Source organism: Coregonus lavaretus (assembly GCF_964263955.1).
Source record: "Coregonus lavaretus genome assembly, chromosome: 1".
NCBI lineage: Eukaryota > Metazoa > Chordata > Actinopteri > Salmoniformes > Salmonidae > Coregonus > Coregonus lavaretus.
This window is the reverse complement of record NC_139988.1, coordinates 38755308-38772419: the sequence shown is the minus strand read 5'-3', so window position 1 is coordinate 38772419 and position 17112 is coordinate 38755308. Positions and strand designations below refer to the sequence as shown.

At 42.4% G+C, this 17112-nt stretch overlaps 1 protein-coding gene across 1 annotated transcript; it reads left to right on the top strand.

The window, feature by feature from the left end:
- Nucleotides 1-677: 677 nt before the first annotated feature.
- LOC311140176 (protein NDNF-like) lies at nt 678-12250 on the top strand (the record flags this gene model as incomplete). The annotated part of the gene is made up of 3 exons (XM_084175123.1): nt 678-859; nt 1995-2119; nt 10827-12250. The coding sequence occupies 3 exons, from the start codon at nt 678-680 to the stop codon at nt 12248-12250; spliced, it is 1731 nt and encodes a 576-aa protein (XP_084031249.1).
- Nucleotides 12251-17112: the final 4862 nt, after the last annotated feature.

Here is a 17112-nt window from a genome sequence, read left to right as displayed (position 1 = left end):
CAAACACACGTTGAGAAGCAGACGTTTTTTGAAGACTGTGACTTTGAATTAATGAATTTTTTTCTCTGGGGACAAGAGCCAAGACCTGTAATCATATCTACAAATCATCCCAACAGTGAGAAGAGGAAAGAAAAAACAGCCCAATCTGTTTCAAAGTTATTGTGGCTTTGTCTGCTTTTGTCAAGAGAATCTGTCTTCCAATTGGATTATACTGAAGCACCTCCAGATGTTGTTTGTGTTGTTCCAAACTAAATTGGCGGATTTTCGATAACAAGGGCTGCAACAACCATGAAAAAATACCCTCTATTTAGAGAACAAACCCATTTGTACCGGCATACTATGAATAGAGATATATATTCAAATGAATCCACTTCTGAGTGATATTTGCAACCCACTTCACGCTTTGAAAGTTGTACGATGAGTGATTTTTCACCAAGTGTCAAGCTGCGCTATACAGATCCCAGTGATATAGCGTGGCAATTTGCTTTCCTGCATGAATAATTCTGTGTGAATAGCAGAAATGTTTCCTCATATCAATGAATCATCTGCTGCTAGACCTCTTTAGTACTTCATGTACAGTAGGAGCAGAAATGTATGTGATGGAACTGATGGATGCTTTTGACCTTTCCCCTGCTCTTTCAGTCCCTGGGTGACGGCAGAGTGGTGACTGAGTGTGAATGATGGCAGCATTGGCCCTGTCCTGGTATCTCTGCCTGGCCGTGGCTCTCCTCTGTGGCTCCCCCTGGCCCCAAGGACACTCAGCTCTGGCCCCTGAGAACGAGGTGTCACTCCGCCCCACCGCCTGGCTGTCTGATGGAAAGGTCACCTCCATACATCTGCCCAAAGGACGCACCCGGAGGTAGAGTATAGAGACCACATCAGGGGAGGTGGATAGTATTGCACACTAAATGTTTATGTTCTGTGTCCTGGACAAAGATTGAAATACTTAAGAGAGGCCCCTGTTTAAAATGCTGTCACTACAGTAGGCTATGTAATACAAGCTCCCTAAATGGTAATTTCAGTGGTAGAGCTCTAACACTGGGAGCTGTAAATTGGAATATGGGCATCACTGTGAGCTGCCCATCTGTCCATCGATGCAGTCGTGCATTACGAAACAGATTGTTTTTTAACTGAGAAAAACATCCGCTAATTATGATTGTAATTAATCAATCAGTTAAACTATGTATTGCCCTTGACAATGTTAGCACGGCACAGCTGTTGAGAAACAGCAGCATATCAGCAGTTGATCCAGAAAATACATGTAAAAGAATGATAATACTTTTCAACGGGCAGAGTAAATATTCAGGAGCCTATGACAACATAGAGGTCAATTGCATCTCAATATTGAATGTCTCACCTTGATGAGTTATGTTGGTGAAAGTACAAAGATGATCAAATAATGATGTCAGAGTCAGTCGGTGATTGATAATGATGTCTTGGTTAATTGGTGAGTTTAAATCTAATTATATTGTGAAGGAGATGAACAATAAGCTTGTAGAAGGAGACCAGAATGTCTAATCACAGAAATGTGGTGTTGGCTTGCCACATGTATAGTCTAACATTGTGTGTCCATAGTCTGCAGTTCTGTGGATTGTCATCCCACACGGTGAGGAGGGATATCTAATGTAGCAATCCAATGACAAATGTTTCCTGGTCCTATAATTGCCCAACATTCCAAAGCAACATTGCTGTCTTTATGCTAAGCACGATTTTAGACGGTTATAGCAAAGAGATATCCATCTGTACAGCGCAGGTCGATGGAAGCTTATCACAGATCGTTAGTTGACCTCTCCTTGTTTGCTTTACGAGCTTATCAGTGTCTGGGAGAAACAAAGGAGTAGACATTTTCTAAAAACGCTTGGAATGCTTTGACGGCTACAGTTTGATTTTACAGTACTTTTCTTAGTTATGTTATTACATTTGTAAGGGGGAAGAAAAATACATTAGAAATTCATAGACAATCCCTTTTTTGTGTGGTACCTATCTTCGTGCAGACTGTACTTCACACTGAAGAAGAAGGTTGTGATGATGTCTGTGACCGTCAGTCCCTGTGACCTCCCCATCGAATGGACCCTCGCAGCCCGAACCCTGAAGGACAAACCACCTAAGAGTCTACACTGTGAGTGGGAAACACTGATAGACAATAAAAGCAACTACACACAACACCCTATCACATGCAATTCCTATTCATATCAATTCAGATTCATTACACCACAATTCAATTCACATTGGAGCAATTTATTTTTGACATAGTGTCCATTAAAAGACTAACCCTGGTCATAAATGTCTACAAGATAGGAGAGACTTAATCAGTCCATTGGTCTTGATCTCTCTTTCCACCTCTCTCTCTCTTTCCTCTCTCCCTCTCTCTTACTCACACACACAGCACTGAGCCCAGGATACTGAATAAAACAGGTCTAGTATATCACTGGACAATCTGTCCAACCATTTTACCTTCAAAGCAAGAAAGACAGTAATATATCTAAATGTCACACTTTTTTCCTGAATGTAAGAGAGATTAGACTGACATTTGTATTAAAGTATGATTATAACTGGCTCACATACAGTATTGCCAATACTTGAGGATAAGAGTTTTTAAATTTTCCATTTAAAATAACATATACAGTGGGGAGAACAAGTATTTGATACACTGCCGATTTTGCAGGATTTCCTACTTACAAAGCATGTAGAGGTCTGTAATTTTTATCATAGGTACACTTCAACTGTGAGAGACAGAATATAAAACCAAAATCCAGAAAATCACATTGTATGATTTTTAAGTAAGTCATTTGCAGTGAGAATTCCGGCTCTCACAGACCTGTTCGTTTTTCTTTAAGAAGCCCTCCTGTTCTCCACTCATTACCTGTATTAACTGCACCTGTTTGAACTCGTTACCTGAATAAAAGACACCTGTCCACACACTCAATCAAACAGACTCCAACCTCTCCACAATGGCCAAGACCAGAGAGCTGTGTAAGGACATCAGGGATAAAATTGTAGACCTGCACAAGGCTGGGATGGGCTACAGGACAATAGGCAAGCAGCTTGGTGAGAGGGCAACAACTGTTGGCACAATTATTAGAAAATGGAAGAAGTTCAAGATGACGGTTAATCACCCTCGGTCTGGGGCTCCATGCAAGATCTCACCTCGTGGGGCATCAATGATCATGAGGAAGGTGAGGGATCAGCCCAGAACTACACGGCAGGACCTGGTCAATGACCTGAAGACCTGAAAATCATTAGTAACACACTACGCCGTCATGGATTAAAATCCTGCAGTGCACGCAAGGTCCCCCTGCTCAAGCCAGCGCATGTCCAGGCCCGTCTGAAGTTTGCCAATGACCATCTGGATGATCCAGAGGAGGAATGGGAGAAGGTCATGTGGTCTGATGAGACAAAAATTGAGCTTTTTGGTCTAAACTCCACTCACCGTGTTTGGAGGAAGAAGAAGGATGAGTACAACCCCAAAAAACCATCCCAACCGTGAAGCATGGAGGTGGAAACATTATTTGGGGATACTTTTCTGCAAAGGGGACAGGACGACTGCATCGTATTGAGGGGAGGATGGATGGGGCCATGTATCGCGAGATCTTGGCCAACAACCTCCTTCCCTCAGTAAGAGCATTGAAGATGGGTCGTGGCTGGGTCTTCCAGCATGACAACGACCCGAAACACACAGCCAGGGCAACTAAGGAGTGGCTCCGTAAGAAGCATCTCAAGGTCCTGGAGTGGCCTAGCCAGTCTCCAGACCTGAACCCAATAGAAAATCTTTGGAGGGAGCTGAAAGTCCGTATTGCCCAGCGACAGCCCCGAAACCTGAAAGATCTGAAGAAGGTCTGTATGGAGGAATGGGCCAAAATCCCTGCTGCAGTGTGTGCAAACCTGGTCAAGACCTACATGAAACGTATGATCTCTGTAATTGCAAACAAAGGTTTCTGTACCAAATATTAAGTTCTGCTTTTCTGATATATCAAATACTTACAGTGGGGAAAAAAAGTATTTAGTCAGCCACCAATTGTGCAAGTTCTCCCACTTAAAAAGATGAGAGAGGCCTGTAATTTTCATCATAGGTACACGTCAACTATGACAGACAAATTGAGATTTTTTTTCTCCAGAAAATCACATTGTAGGATTTTTAATGAATTTATTTGCAAATTATGGTGGAAAATAAGTATTTGGTCACCTACAAACAAGCAAGATTTCTGGCTCTCACAGACCTGTAACTTCTTCTTTAAGAGGCTCCTCTGTCCTCCACTCGTTACCTGTATTAATGGCACCTGTTTGAACTTGTTATCAGTATAAAAGACACCTGTCCACAACCTCAAACAGTCACACTCCAAACTCCACTATGGCCAAGACCAAAGAGCTGTCAAAGGACACCAGAAACAAAATTGTAGACCTGCACCAGGCTGGGAAGACTGAATCTGCAATAGGTAAGCAGCTTGGTTTGAAGACATCAACTGTGGGAGCAATTATTAGGAAATGGAAGACATACAAGACCACTGATAATCTCCCTCGATCTGGGGCTCCACGCAAGATCTCACCCCGTGGGGTCAAAATGATCACAAGAACGGTGAGCAAAAATCCCAGAACCACACGGGGGGACCTAGTGAATGACCTGCAGAGAGCTGGGACCAAAGTAACAAAGCCTACAATCAGTAACACACTACGCCGCCAGGGACTCAAATCCTGCAGTGCCAGACGTGTCCCCCTGCTTAAGCCAGTACATGTCCAGGCCCGTCTGAAGTTTGCTAGAGTGCATTTGGATGATCCAGAAGAGGATTGGGAGAATGTCATATGGTCAGATGAAACCAAAATAGAACTTTTTGGTAAAAACTCAACTCGTCGTGTTTGGAGGACAAAGAATGCTGAGTTGCATCCAAAGAACACCATACCTACTGTGAAGCATGGGGGTGGAAACATCATGCTTTGGGGCTGTTTTTCTGCAAAGGGACCAGGACGACTGATCCGTGTAAAGGAAAGAATGAATGGGGCCATGTATCGTGAGATTTTGAGTGAAAACCTCCTTCCATCAGCAAGGGCATTGAAGATGAAACGTGGCTGGGTCTTTCAGCATGACAATGATCCCAAACAAACCGCCCGGGCAACGAAGGAGTGGCTTCGTAAGAAGCATTTCAAGGTCCTGGAGTGGCCTAGCCAGTCTCCAGATCTCAACCCCATAGAAAATCTTTGGAGGGAGTTGAAAGTCCATGTTGCCCAGCGACAGCCCCAAAACATCACTGCTCTAGAGGAGATCTGCATGGAGGAATTGGCCAAAATACCAGCAACAGTGTGTGAAAACCTTGTGAAGACTTAGAAAACGTTTGACCTGTGTCATTGCCAACAAAGGGTATATAACAAATTATTGACAAAACTTTTGTTATTGACCAAATACTTATTTTCCACCATAATTTGCAAATAAATTCATAAAAAATCCTACAATGTGATTTTCTGGATTTCTTTTTCTCATTTTGTCTGTCATAGTTGACGTGTACCTATGATGAAAATTACAGGCCTCTCTCATCTTTTTAAGTGGGAGAACTTGCACAATTGGTGGCTGACTAAATACTTTTTTCCCCACTGTATGTCATGCAATAAAATGCAAATTAATTACTTAAAAATACAATGTGATTTTCTGGATTTTTATTTTAGATTCCGTCTGTGGTGTCTCGAAATATGTTGCTACTTATGCTGTGATGATAAGAAGTCCGCTTACACTGTACTTTGATTATAAAGGTTTATTGTATCAAAGATCACAGTATCAATTTACAGACATCTGCAGATATCTGGAGAACAACGGCCCAATCTGTTAATATGTTGTTTCTTTCCGTCCTTTGTTCAAAACATGGTATTTATCCTATGTAACATAAGATGGGTGGTTTTTGACAGTTTTCACATATCTCCAAATGTCCTATATTCCAAGAAGCCTATGTAGCAATGCTTTTCCAAATGCTTCAGCAAAGCAGAGTAAAGATCATCTATTACACCATTTGCAAATGTCAGGAAAATCAATAGACCTTCAGACACTACATATTTCCCCCCTTCGAGACTAATTAAGTCTCGAAAACAAAAAGAATAGGATTATGACAAATAACAATTTTTATTCTTGAGTAACTTCAGCAATAAACCATAATTTTTGGAGAGTAAACACATGTTTATATAGACACATTTTTGTATGGGGTGTAAATAAATTGTTATGGAGTGTAAGAGCGAAAAACCTGTCTGGCAGCTTTCATTCCAAATATCCATCAATCAATCAAGACAGGAAATTTCTCTCACGGCCCCTCTGCACCAGGCGACCACCTAAGTACTCCAGATCAATTCATAAATCTTTATCAATGCATTTTAAGCTATGATGCAATTGAATACACATGAAAACCTCAGCAAACAAAATACAATCAAAAATGTCCACATTCAGGCTGGTCGACCCATCGGACCCTCCTGTGGATTCTCTCTATCCCTGCCTAGATCCAATATCCCTAAGCTTCAACGAAATAAACAAAAACATCTGAGGTCCCCACATGTACCCAACAACAGAAAACATCATTCTTCAAAAATAATACAGAAAGAATATGACACAAATTATGTATTACACATGCAAATATGTCTATATATCATTGTAGACACTGGAATGTAGTCCACTACACTTCATCTCCTCAGTAGTGTTGACTTCCAATGAAACGTCGATGATGGAATCTGAACATTTCCACACCTTCCTTGTTCCACTTCCTCCAGTCCATTCATATTGTCCATGTTTGAGTATTTGAATCCCCTCTACACATTCCCCCATATGCTTCTGGAAGAAAAGAAAAGACCAAGCAGTATCTTTTGCAAAACAACACATTCAAATTAAAACGTCAATATCAACTAAAAATGATATATCAAATTATATATAAAATGAATCACATCCCATTTCCCCCTTTGATTCATAAGAAAATACTAAATATCACAATAATATGTAAAGACCTGAAAAATTATCACACAATCAGATATTGAACATTTCCTAGAGTTACTTCAACCCTAGTTTTCATAACATTTTAGTCTGACTTTTCTCCTAACTGGTCTAGGCCTACTTTGTCTAACCGAATCACCAGCTTCTCCTGTAACAGAGTTGCCCTTGGTGATCTCCGCGGTTTCACATTCCACTGAAATATTCCCTGTTGTTTCTGGGACGTATTGAAAATCAATGTCCCCAAATCTCCTTTCCTTTCCATCCATTGCAGAGTCATCTCTGGCATCATCAGAAGTGTACACATTATCATCAACGTTGTCCACAACATGGACAATCTCTCCTTCTGGGTTTTGACTCTGGATATTGTCATGCATCTCTCCTTCCGCCTGTTCTTCCCTATCTTCATCCTGCTCTCTTGAGCCTTCAACATCCTGTCTCTCTGTGCGTGGCACCACTTCTCCAGGCGCTTTAACACAATGTGACAAATGATACCACGTCGGAGACCCTTTAACCTGGACAGCTGTTCCAGTACTATGAACAACTTCAAATGGTCCTTCACGACGTGCGTTATACCACTTCCTTCTAAATACCTTCACGAACACCTTGTCCCCAGGTTGCACTGTACTCCTTTTAATTTTATTCAAGCCAAATACCCGTGTGCCCAGTGTTAATAATTCCTATAGACATTCCCCCCTGTTTGCGTTGTTCCCAACGCAAACAAATTTAGAAATTTAGAACGGACTCTCATCCCACAGCAAATAACAGCAAAGCGCACACACAAGTACTTTGACGGTACATCTCCTCAATGCACATACAGACACAAGCACACAAACTGACCAGCGCCCAAAACTGTGAGAAATCTCACCTTATCTGCCGGCATCTTGAGCGGGAGTCACCTCGCAGCCCATGAATGGAATGCTGTGAAAAGACGTAATACGTCCCAAAGGTTCCTCGTCGCCATTTTGTGGTGTCTCGAAAGATGTTGCTAATTATGCTGTGATGATAAGAAGTCCGCTTACACTGTACTTTGATTATAAAGGTTTATTGTATCAAAGATCACAGTATCAATTTACAGACATCTGCAGATATCTGGAGAACAACGGCCCAATCTGTTAATATGTTGTTTCTCTCCGTCCTTTGTTCAAAACATGGTATTTATCCTATGTAACATAAGATGGGTGGTTTTTGACAGACCAATCCCCGGCTTTCACATATCTCCAAATGTCCTCTATTCCAAGAAGCCTATGTAGCAATGCTTTTCCAAATGCTTCAGCAAAGCAGAGTAAAGTTCATCTATTACACCATTTGCAAATGTCAGCAAAATCAATAGACCTTCAGACACTACACGTCTCTCACAGTTGAAGTGTACCTATGATAAAAATTACAGACCTCTACATGCTTTGTAAGTAGGAAAACCTGAAAAATCGGCAGTGTATCAAATACTTGTTCTCCCCACTGTACAGAGGGTTCTGCTTTTTAAAATTACTTTTTTAAATAGATATATAGATAGATTTGTACAGAATGGCATGCAAGTACTAGCCTATACAGTATAAACTGAAATTCAGCTTAATTCTGACCTTTACCAAAATGTCTCATATTCATGCCCAATAGTTTTTATTTGCGCTTCTATGGGCTAAGTAAAACCCAAAATAGAGCAAATCTGGTGGAAACCTCTCCAAGAGTTGCAGAAATAAAACTTGAGGGACAAAATAGACAGCTACATAACTACATTAAATAAAAAAAATATTAAAAAATCTCTCGTTGCGCACAAAAAGGTCAGTTACCATCAATTAAACACAAAAGTAGCCTATTTAGGCTAGCAATGATGTCATGCAACATCCTCCATGGTCCTCACCAGCCTGCTTAGTTAAAATCAGTGGGTATTCTAGATGGACAAACGAACAGCTTTATGAAGTTATACTGTGACACATAAATCATTCAGTGTGAACCCTAGGTTCCCCAACGTCTGCCTAAATGATTCACTTTAATTGTGTAACATTTGGACTCCTTTTATTTCCCAAAGTAAGGAGAAATGATAAAGGATGATGGTGAAAAGGGGTTTACAGTGGGGGAAAAAAGTATTTAGTCAGCCACCAATTGTGCAAGTTCTCCCACTTAAAAAGATGAGAGAGGCCTGTAATTTTCATCATAGGTACACGTCAAATATGACAGACAAAATGAGGGAAAAAAATCCAGAAAATCCCATTGTAGGATTTTTTATGAATTTATTTGCAAATTATGGTGGACATTAAGTATTTGGTCAATAACAAAAGTTTCTCAATACTTTGTTATATACCCTTTGTTGGCAATGACACAGGTCAAACGTTTTCTGTAAGTCTTCACAAGGTTTTCACACACTGTTGCTGGTATTTTGGCCCATTCCTCCATGCAGATCTCCTCTAGAGCAGTGATGTTTTGGGGCTGTCGCTAGGCAACACGGACTTTCAACTCCCTCCAAAGATTTTCTATGGGGTTGAGATCTGGAGACTGGCTAGGCCACTCCAGGACCTTGAAATGCTTCTTACGAAGCCACTCCTTCGTTGCCCGGGCGGTGTGTTTGGGATCATTGTCATGCTGAAAGACCCAGCCACGTTTCATCTTCAATGCCCTTGCTGATGGAAGGAGGTTTTCACTCAAAATCTCACAATACATGGCCCCATTCGTTCTTTCCTTTACACGGATCAGTCGTCCTGGTCCCTTTGCAGAAAAACAGCCCCAAAGCATGATGTTTCCACCCCCATGCTTCACAGTAGGTATGGTGTTCTTTGGATGCAACTCAGCATTCTTTGTCCTCCAAACACGACGAGTTGAGTTTTTACCAAAAAGTTATATTTTGGTTTCATCTGACCATATGACATTCTCCCAATCCTCTTCTGGATCATCCAAATGCACTCTAGCAAACTTCAGACGGGCCTGGACATGTACTGGCTTAAGCAGGGGGACACATCTGGCACTGCAGGATTTGAGTCCCTGGCGGCGTAGTGTGTTACTGATGGTAGGCTTTGTTATTTTGGTCCCAGCTCTCTGCAGGTCATTCACTAGGTCCCCCCGTGTGGTTCTGGGATTTTTGTTCACCGTTCTTGTGATCATTTTGACCCCACGGGGTGAGATCTTGCGTGGAGCCCCAGATCGAGGGAGATTATCAGTGGTCTTGTATGTCTTCCATTTCCTAATCATTGTTCCCACAGTTGATTTCTTCAAACCAAGCTGCTTACCTATTGCAGATTCAGTCTTCCCAGCCTGGTGCAGGTCTACACATTTGTTTCTGGTGTCCTTTGACAGCTCTTTGGTCTTGGCCATAGTGGAGTTTGGAGTGTGACTGTTTGAGGTTGTGGACAGGTGTCTTTTATACTGATAACAAGTTCAAACAGGTGCCATTAATACAGGTAACAAGTGGAGGACAGAGGAGCCTCTTAAAGAATAAGTTACAGGTCTGTGAGAGCCAGAAATCTTGGTTGTTTGTAGGTGACCAAATACTTATTTTCCACCATAATTTGCAAATAAATTCATTAAAAATCCTACAATGTGATTTTCTGGATTTTTTTTCTCTCATTTTGTCTGTCATAGTTGACGTGTACCTATGATGAAAAATACAGGCCTCTCTCATCTTTTTAAGTGGGAGAACTTGCACAATTGGTGGCTGACTAAATACTTTTTTTCCCCACTGTATATGAATAAGGGAAAATCTTCTTTGCACTTCATTGATTATAGTTGACTACTGTATTCATTAAAAGTTATCAAGATATGTTTTGAACAGTAAGACTGTCTCTTCAATGAGTGTGAATGTATGTTCTGTCTAGTGAGTGTAAGTATGTGTGTGCATGTATGAGGCAGAATATTAATGACCTGTGGCTTAACAGTGTTTTCTGCACAGGGAGTACCAAGAAGAGTATGCCAGAGGTGTGGTGGAGAGGGCCTGGGACTGAGGCCAAGATACACACCAACACTGGCAACACCATGGACACCTACACAGGTCCTTCCTACGCCCCAGCATCTATCTATATCCTCAGGCTGCGCCCCAAGGACCAGGACACCAGGGCTACCGTGTACCTCCATCAGGGCTCTGGGCCCTCAGGGGCCTTCCCAGAGCTTCCCTCTGACCCCCGTGTCCACACCCTGGGTGTAGGAATGACCAGTGTCACCCTCAGCTGGGGCCCCAGTGCCTCCCTCACAAGGCTGCCGCACACCCAACGCAGCTATGACTACTGTGTCCTTGTCAACCGCAAACACAACTACCGCAACCTCTGTGCCGCCCGGGAGGGCATCAGGAAAGAGCGGGAGAAAGACAAGAAAAGGGAGAAGAAGAACAAACAGAGGAAAGTAACTGTGTGGCCGATTCTCAAAGACTGGTGGTGGCAGCAGTGGGATTCTGACACTGAGCTCCGGTCACCTGCTGCGGTCCGTGATGAGCATGATGATCTCCAATGTGTTTGTAAGGGAACAGAGAGCGTGTGCACTGTTTCAGAGCTTGTCCCTGACACGCAGTACTACTTTGACGTCTTTTTGATTGACAGGCTAAATGGAACCAGTGCAGCATACACTGGAACGTTCGCTCAAACACATGAGGAGGCCCGACCAGCTATCACACCACTCAGGGAAGGAGAGCTCCGGTGGGTGACCTTCCGGGATGGAGGCTCAACCTCTGTGGAGTTCTTTAGCTTCCGTCCCCGGGGTTGGCAGCAGAGTGGCCTGCTCACTCTCCAGAGCTGCGGAAGCAGTGAGAAGATCAAGGTAACAGTCTCCAGTAAGGGCCAAGAGCTGAGCTCCCAAGCTGTGGGAGAAGACCTGGCTCAGATCTGGCTCCAGGGCAGCCCCTCCTACCTCATACACCTGGAGAGAGAGGGAACTGCGCCCCCCAGACAAGCTTCTCCAGGGGCGCTGAAAGCCTCTGTTAAGATGCAGGCATCCTCTGCTTACCATCGTCAAGGGGTACCTTCGCTCCCCTCCAGCCTGCAGATTAAGTCTTTCAACAGGCTGAGGAGCTGTGAATCCGTCACCCTGGCCTGGATGGGAACAGAGGAGAGGAGCCTATACTGCGTGTACCGCCGGAGGCTGGGTAAGGGCAAGGGGGAGAAGGGAGGTACGGCACCCTGCCTGGGGCCTGAGTCACGGTCGGACACTGAGAGGGTCCTGTGTAAATACTTCCAGGAGCTCAACCCTCGGCGGGCTGTCACGACAGCCGTGATCGGGGGCCTGGAGCCTGGGGTGGCCTACATGTTTGATGTCTATCTAATGAGACGCTGGGGGATCCCCATAAAGTACAGCAGCAAGACAGTGAGAACCAGGAAGGAGTGCTGAGCTGCTGCCCGCTCCTAGTCTCATAGTCTGCAGCAGCATTGGACTCAACGAAGAGGTGATTTACAAAGACTTACCATGACAAAGCCATTCTACTATGAGGGAGACTGTTAAGAAATGTGGTACACCCTCCGAAGAGTGGTCACATTTGAACACTGGTAACCATGGATTGGGTAGAAGAAGCAGAAGGGGGACCGCACACCAGCAAAATTCCTTCCATTACAGTAACCTGCTGTGCTTTTTGTCTTTTTGTTTATAGTTGTGCCAGTTGTCCAAGTACTTATTCTGAGTCTGAGTACAAAGGAGGATAGAGGGTTTTGATGACAAAAAATGTCAGCAAAGACTGTGCCCAAAAATATGCAACAGAAACAGATGGAGCTTTGATCGTACTTTACAATGGGGAGAGAGAACTTATGGCAAGAACCTACAGTATATATTTAGTGCTGCATTGTTTTGTTCTATATTCTACAGGCTTAAAACACAGATGGGGTAATCTATTGACGCTTAGCGCAAAGTCAGTGTGTAGGCTATCTTGTGTTCTGCTTTCGCATGAAGCAGATAAAATGAGTTAGCGACTAGCTTCATTGTCTTTGATGTATTTTAATTGTGCTATGCTACAAATGCACCAATAAACACATTAGTATCTGTATCTCGGTATCAACATGTAATAAAACATCATATTTTGGTTGAATCTTTACTGACAGTTAGTTGAGAAAACAATTAAATTGAGAAATCAATGTGACCCTAATGTTAACACTTGCATTTATTTATCTCTACTTGGATGATTACTACAAAACTAAAGAGAAAGACTAAAGATCATGATGACCTAGCTGCTGTACCTACTTCAACAGACAGAATGGGTGGTCATCAGCCTGTGATATCAAAAAGTCCTGATTCCACAAAACACTTTAACATGCTAAAAAAGTAACCAATAGGAGTGCGTTTTTGCATTGACGTAACCATGTTTTCGTTAAGCCTGTCGCATGCTTCCCAGCCTATATTATGCCTAAATTACATTTTGTGATGTTTTTGTTCGTTTTGTGTTCAACAGGTTCTTTTTCGTCTGTTCACACACACAACATATTTTTTTCTAAATCTTGAGGCAAGTCGAAGTTCGGCAGCCGAAGTCTAAGCCCCTTCATCAGTGATTGGTCAACAGTAGGGGTGGGAACTATGGACAGTATTTTCCAATAATGTGTTTGCTGTCATTCAACGAGAGAGCGCACCAGCAACTAGTTTTCATGCAATTTTACTTGAGAAGTACTGCACCAAACATCTTAGCTAGATGTCAAATTGTGTGACTTAGACCTCCTCAACAAAAATGTTAAAATGAATGACAGATTTCTTGATTTATCTTAGTTAAATTCTGAATATAAAACGGGTTGTTTGGATCCTGGATGCTGATTGGTTGATATGCAGGAGTTGTGGGACACCATGACATGTTAATCTCATAATTCCACTGTCCCGCAGCCCAGGGAGGAAATTCATTAACTTCATCTCCCTCGGGAAAAAAGCACATTATTATTTTTCCATGCTACTATTTGGTTTGCAACAGTTGGGGGTTGTATAAACCTACCTGTCTGCCTCTACGACCTGTGCAACAATGTATCATTTTACAAACGCAATCTCTCCCATGCAAGTAGGCTAGCTAGCCCAAGAATAAACATGAAACTAATAATTCACCATGGAAACCGTAAATACTCAGAATTCCATTAATTCATTACCCAGCGCAGGGCGGCCTATGTAGGCCTATTGGATATTTTTCTTTGGATATGTTTAGTTTAGCAACATTGAATGAATATAATAATTATCATTAACGACTGGATCAAAACATGAGAGAAGAACTAAAGACCATTCCGCTTGGGAAGCAACTTCAGAATGCAAAAGTTATCCGATACGGGCCAGTAGGCAAGGGACATAATGGCTGTTAGATTTATTGGTAGCCCCTAACATGGAGAACAGAAAGCGCTGGAGTGCCATTTTAGCTGGCAACGATGTGAGTGGGACGTCCTATTCTCCACGTTGAATAAATAGAATGATTAGAATTAATGACTGGGTGAAAATATGAGAAATAACTAACAACCAGCCACTAAGGTAGCATCTTCAGAATGCAAAAACTAATTTACTCATTAAAATAATGTTTTTATGAAAACTTTTCATTCATATTTGTATAAAAATGTTGGCAATCATTTTGTAAAAGCAACAAGGCCCTCGATCCAAGGAAATATTGTGTGATACAGTGGGGAGAACAAGTATTTGATACACTGCCGATTTTGCAGGTTTTCCTACTTACAAAGCATGTAGAGGTCTGTAATTTTTATCATAGGTACACTTCAACTGTGAGAGACGGAATCTAAAACCAAAATCCAGAAAATCACATTGTATGATTTTTAAGTAATTAATTTGCAGACCTGTTCGTTTTTCTTTAAGAAGCCCTCCTGTTCTCCACTCATTACCTGTATTAACTGCACCTGTTTGAACTCGTTACCTTTATAAAATACACCTGTCCACACATTCAATCAAACAGACTCCAACCTCTCCACAATGGCCAAGACCAGAGAGCTGTGTAAGGACATCAGGGATAAAATTGTAGACCTGCACAAGGCTGGGATGGGCCACAGGACAATAGGCAAGCAGCTTGGTGAGAAGGCAACAACTGTTGGCGCAATTATTAGAAAATGGAAGAAGTTCAAGATGACGGTCAATCACCCTCGGTCTGGGGCTCCATGCAAGATCTCACCTCGTGGGGCATCAATGATCATGAGGAAGGTGAGATTTCAGCCCAGAACTACACGGCAGGACCTGGTCAATGACCTGAAGAGAGCTGGGACCACAGTCTCAAAGAAAACCATTAGTAACACACTACGCCGTCATGGATTAAAATCCTGCAGTGCACGCAAGGTCCCCCTGCTCAAGCCAGTGCATGTCCAGGCCCGTCTGAAGTTTGCCAATGACCATCTGGATGATCCAGAGGACGAATGGGAGAAGGTCATGTGGTCTGATGAGACAAAAATAGAGCTTTTTGGTCTAAACTCCACTCACCGTGTTTGGAGGAAGAAGAAGGATGAGTACAACCCCAAGAACACCATCCCAACCGTGAAGCATGGAGGTGGAAACAGCAGTGTGTGCAAACCTGGTCAAGACCTACAGGAAACGTATGAACTCTGTAATTGCAAACAAACCAAATATTAAGTTCTGCTTTTCTGATGTATCAAATACTTATGTCATGCAATAAAATGCAAATTCATTACTTAAAAATACAATGTGATTTTCTGGATTTTTATTTTAGATTCCGTCTCTCACAGTTGAAGTGTACCTATGATAAAAATTACAGACCTCTACATGCTTTGTAAGTAGGAAAACCTGCAAAATCGGCAGTGTATCAAATACTTGTTCTCCCCACTGTAACTCCCTTCTAAGGGCTGTTCTGCTTAACATCTTAGCTAGTATCAGGAAGTGTTATGGCTATGTTGTTGCTACGGTGGCTCAAGAGGGAAAAACAACAGTAATATTGCTGTTTTTTTCTCATTTTTAATGGAAGGTCTTTAGGGCAGGGTTTCCCAAACTCAGTCCTCGGGACCACAAGCGGTGTGAGTTTTGTTTTTTGCCCTAGCACTACACAGCTGATTCTAATAATCAAGCTTTGATCATTTGAATCAGCTGTGTAGTGTTAGGGCAAAAACAAAAACGTGCACCCCTTGGGGTCCCGAGGACCGAGTTTGGGAAACGCTGCTTTAGGGAGTATGCAAGCACAGAAGTTCACTTCACCTAGCTGATTTCTGCTATGAGCAAACCAAACCTATGTATGCTGACCCTTAACCTACACTCTGTTGACAGGACAGTGCGCCAAATTTTGTAAACAAAGCAAGTGAAGTTTAGCCAGCTAGCTACGTCGACAGTTTTGATAAAGAAGACTGGTAGGTTTTGATACGTTATTATAAATAACTTATACAGCCAATATCTGTTTTGAATTTCTTTGAACTACTTTGTGGTGCCCGACAACTAAGAAGCTAGTACTTCTGTAGTTCGCAACTACGCGTTAGCTAGCAGGTATGGCAAACTTTACGCTAGCTAGGTGAGTTGTGTGCATTCTTTTATAGCTCAATCAATGAATGGTTGTGTGCCGTTTGAGAGGTCTGAAACAATTTAAGGTTAAAGGGGCAATCTGCAGTTCAGACATATACTCCAAAAAGGGAGGAGATGCCAAAACAGGAAGGAAAGGAAAAAAGTGAAGACTTCAAACCCTTTAAAATAAAGGACACAAATATACCACTTTCATATTATTACACTGAACAAAAATATAAACACAACATGCAACAATTTCAAAGATTTTACTGAGTTACAGTTCATATAAGGAAATCAGTCAATTGATATAAATTCATTAGGCCCTAATCTATTGATTTCACATGACTGGGAATACAGATATGCATCTGTTGGTTACAGATACCTTTAAAAAAAGGTAGGGGGGTGGATCAGAAAACAAGTCAGTATCTGGTGCGACCACGATTTGCCTCATGCAGCGTGACACATCTCCTTCTCATAGAGAGTTGATCAAGCTGTTGATTGATTGATTGTGGCCTGTGGAATGTTGTGCCACTCTTCAATGGTTGTGCGAAGTTTCTGGATATTGGCGAGAACTGGAACACGCTGTCGTACACGTCGATCCAGAGCATCCCAAAACATCCTCCGTGGGGACATGTCTGGTGAGTCCATGGAAGAACAGACATTTTCAGCTTCCAGGAATTGTGTACAGATCCTTGCGACATGGGGCCGTGCATTATCATGCTGAAACATGAGGTGATAGCGGTGGATGAATGTCACGACAATGGGCCTCAGGATCTCGTCACGGTATCTCTGTCCATTCA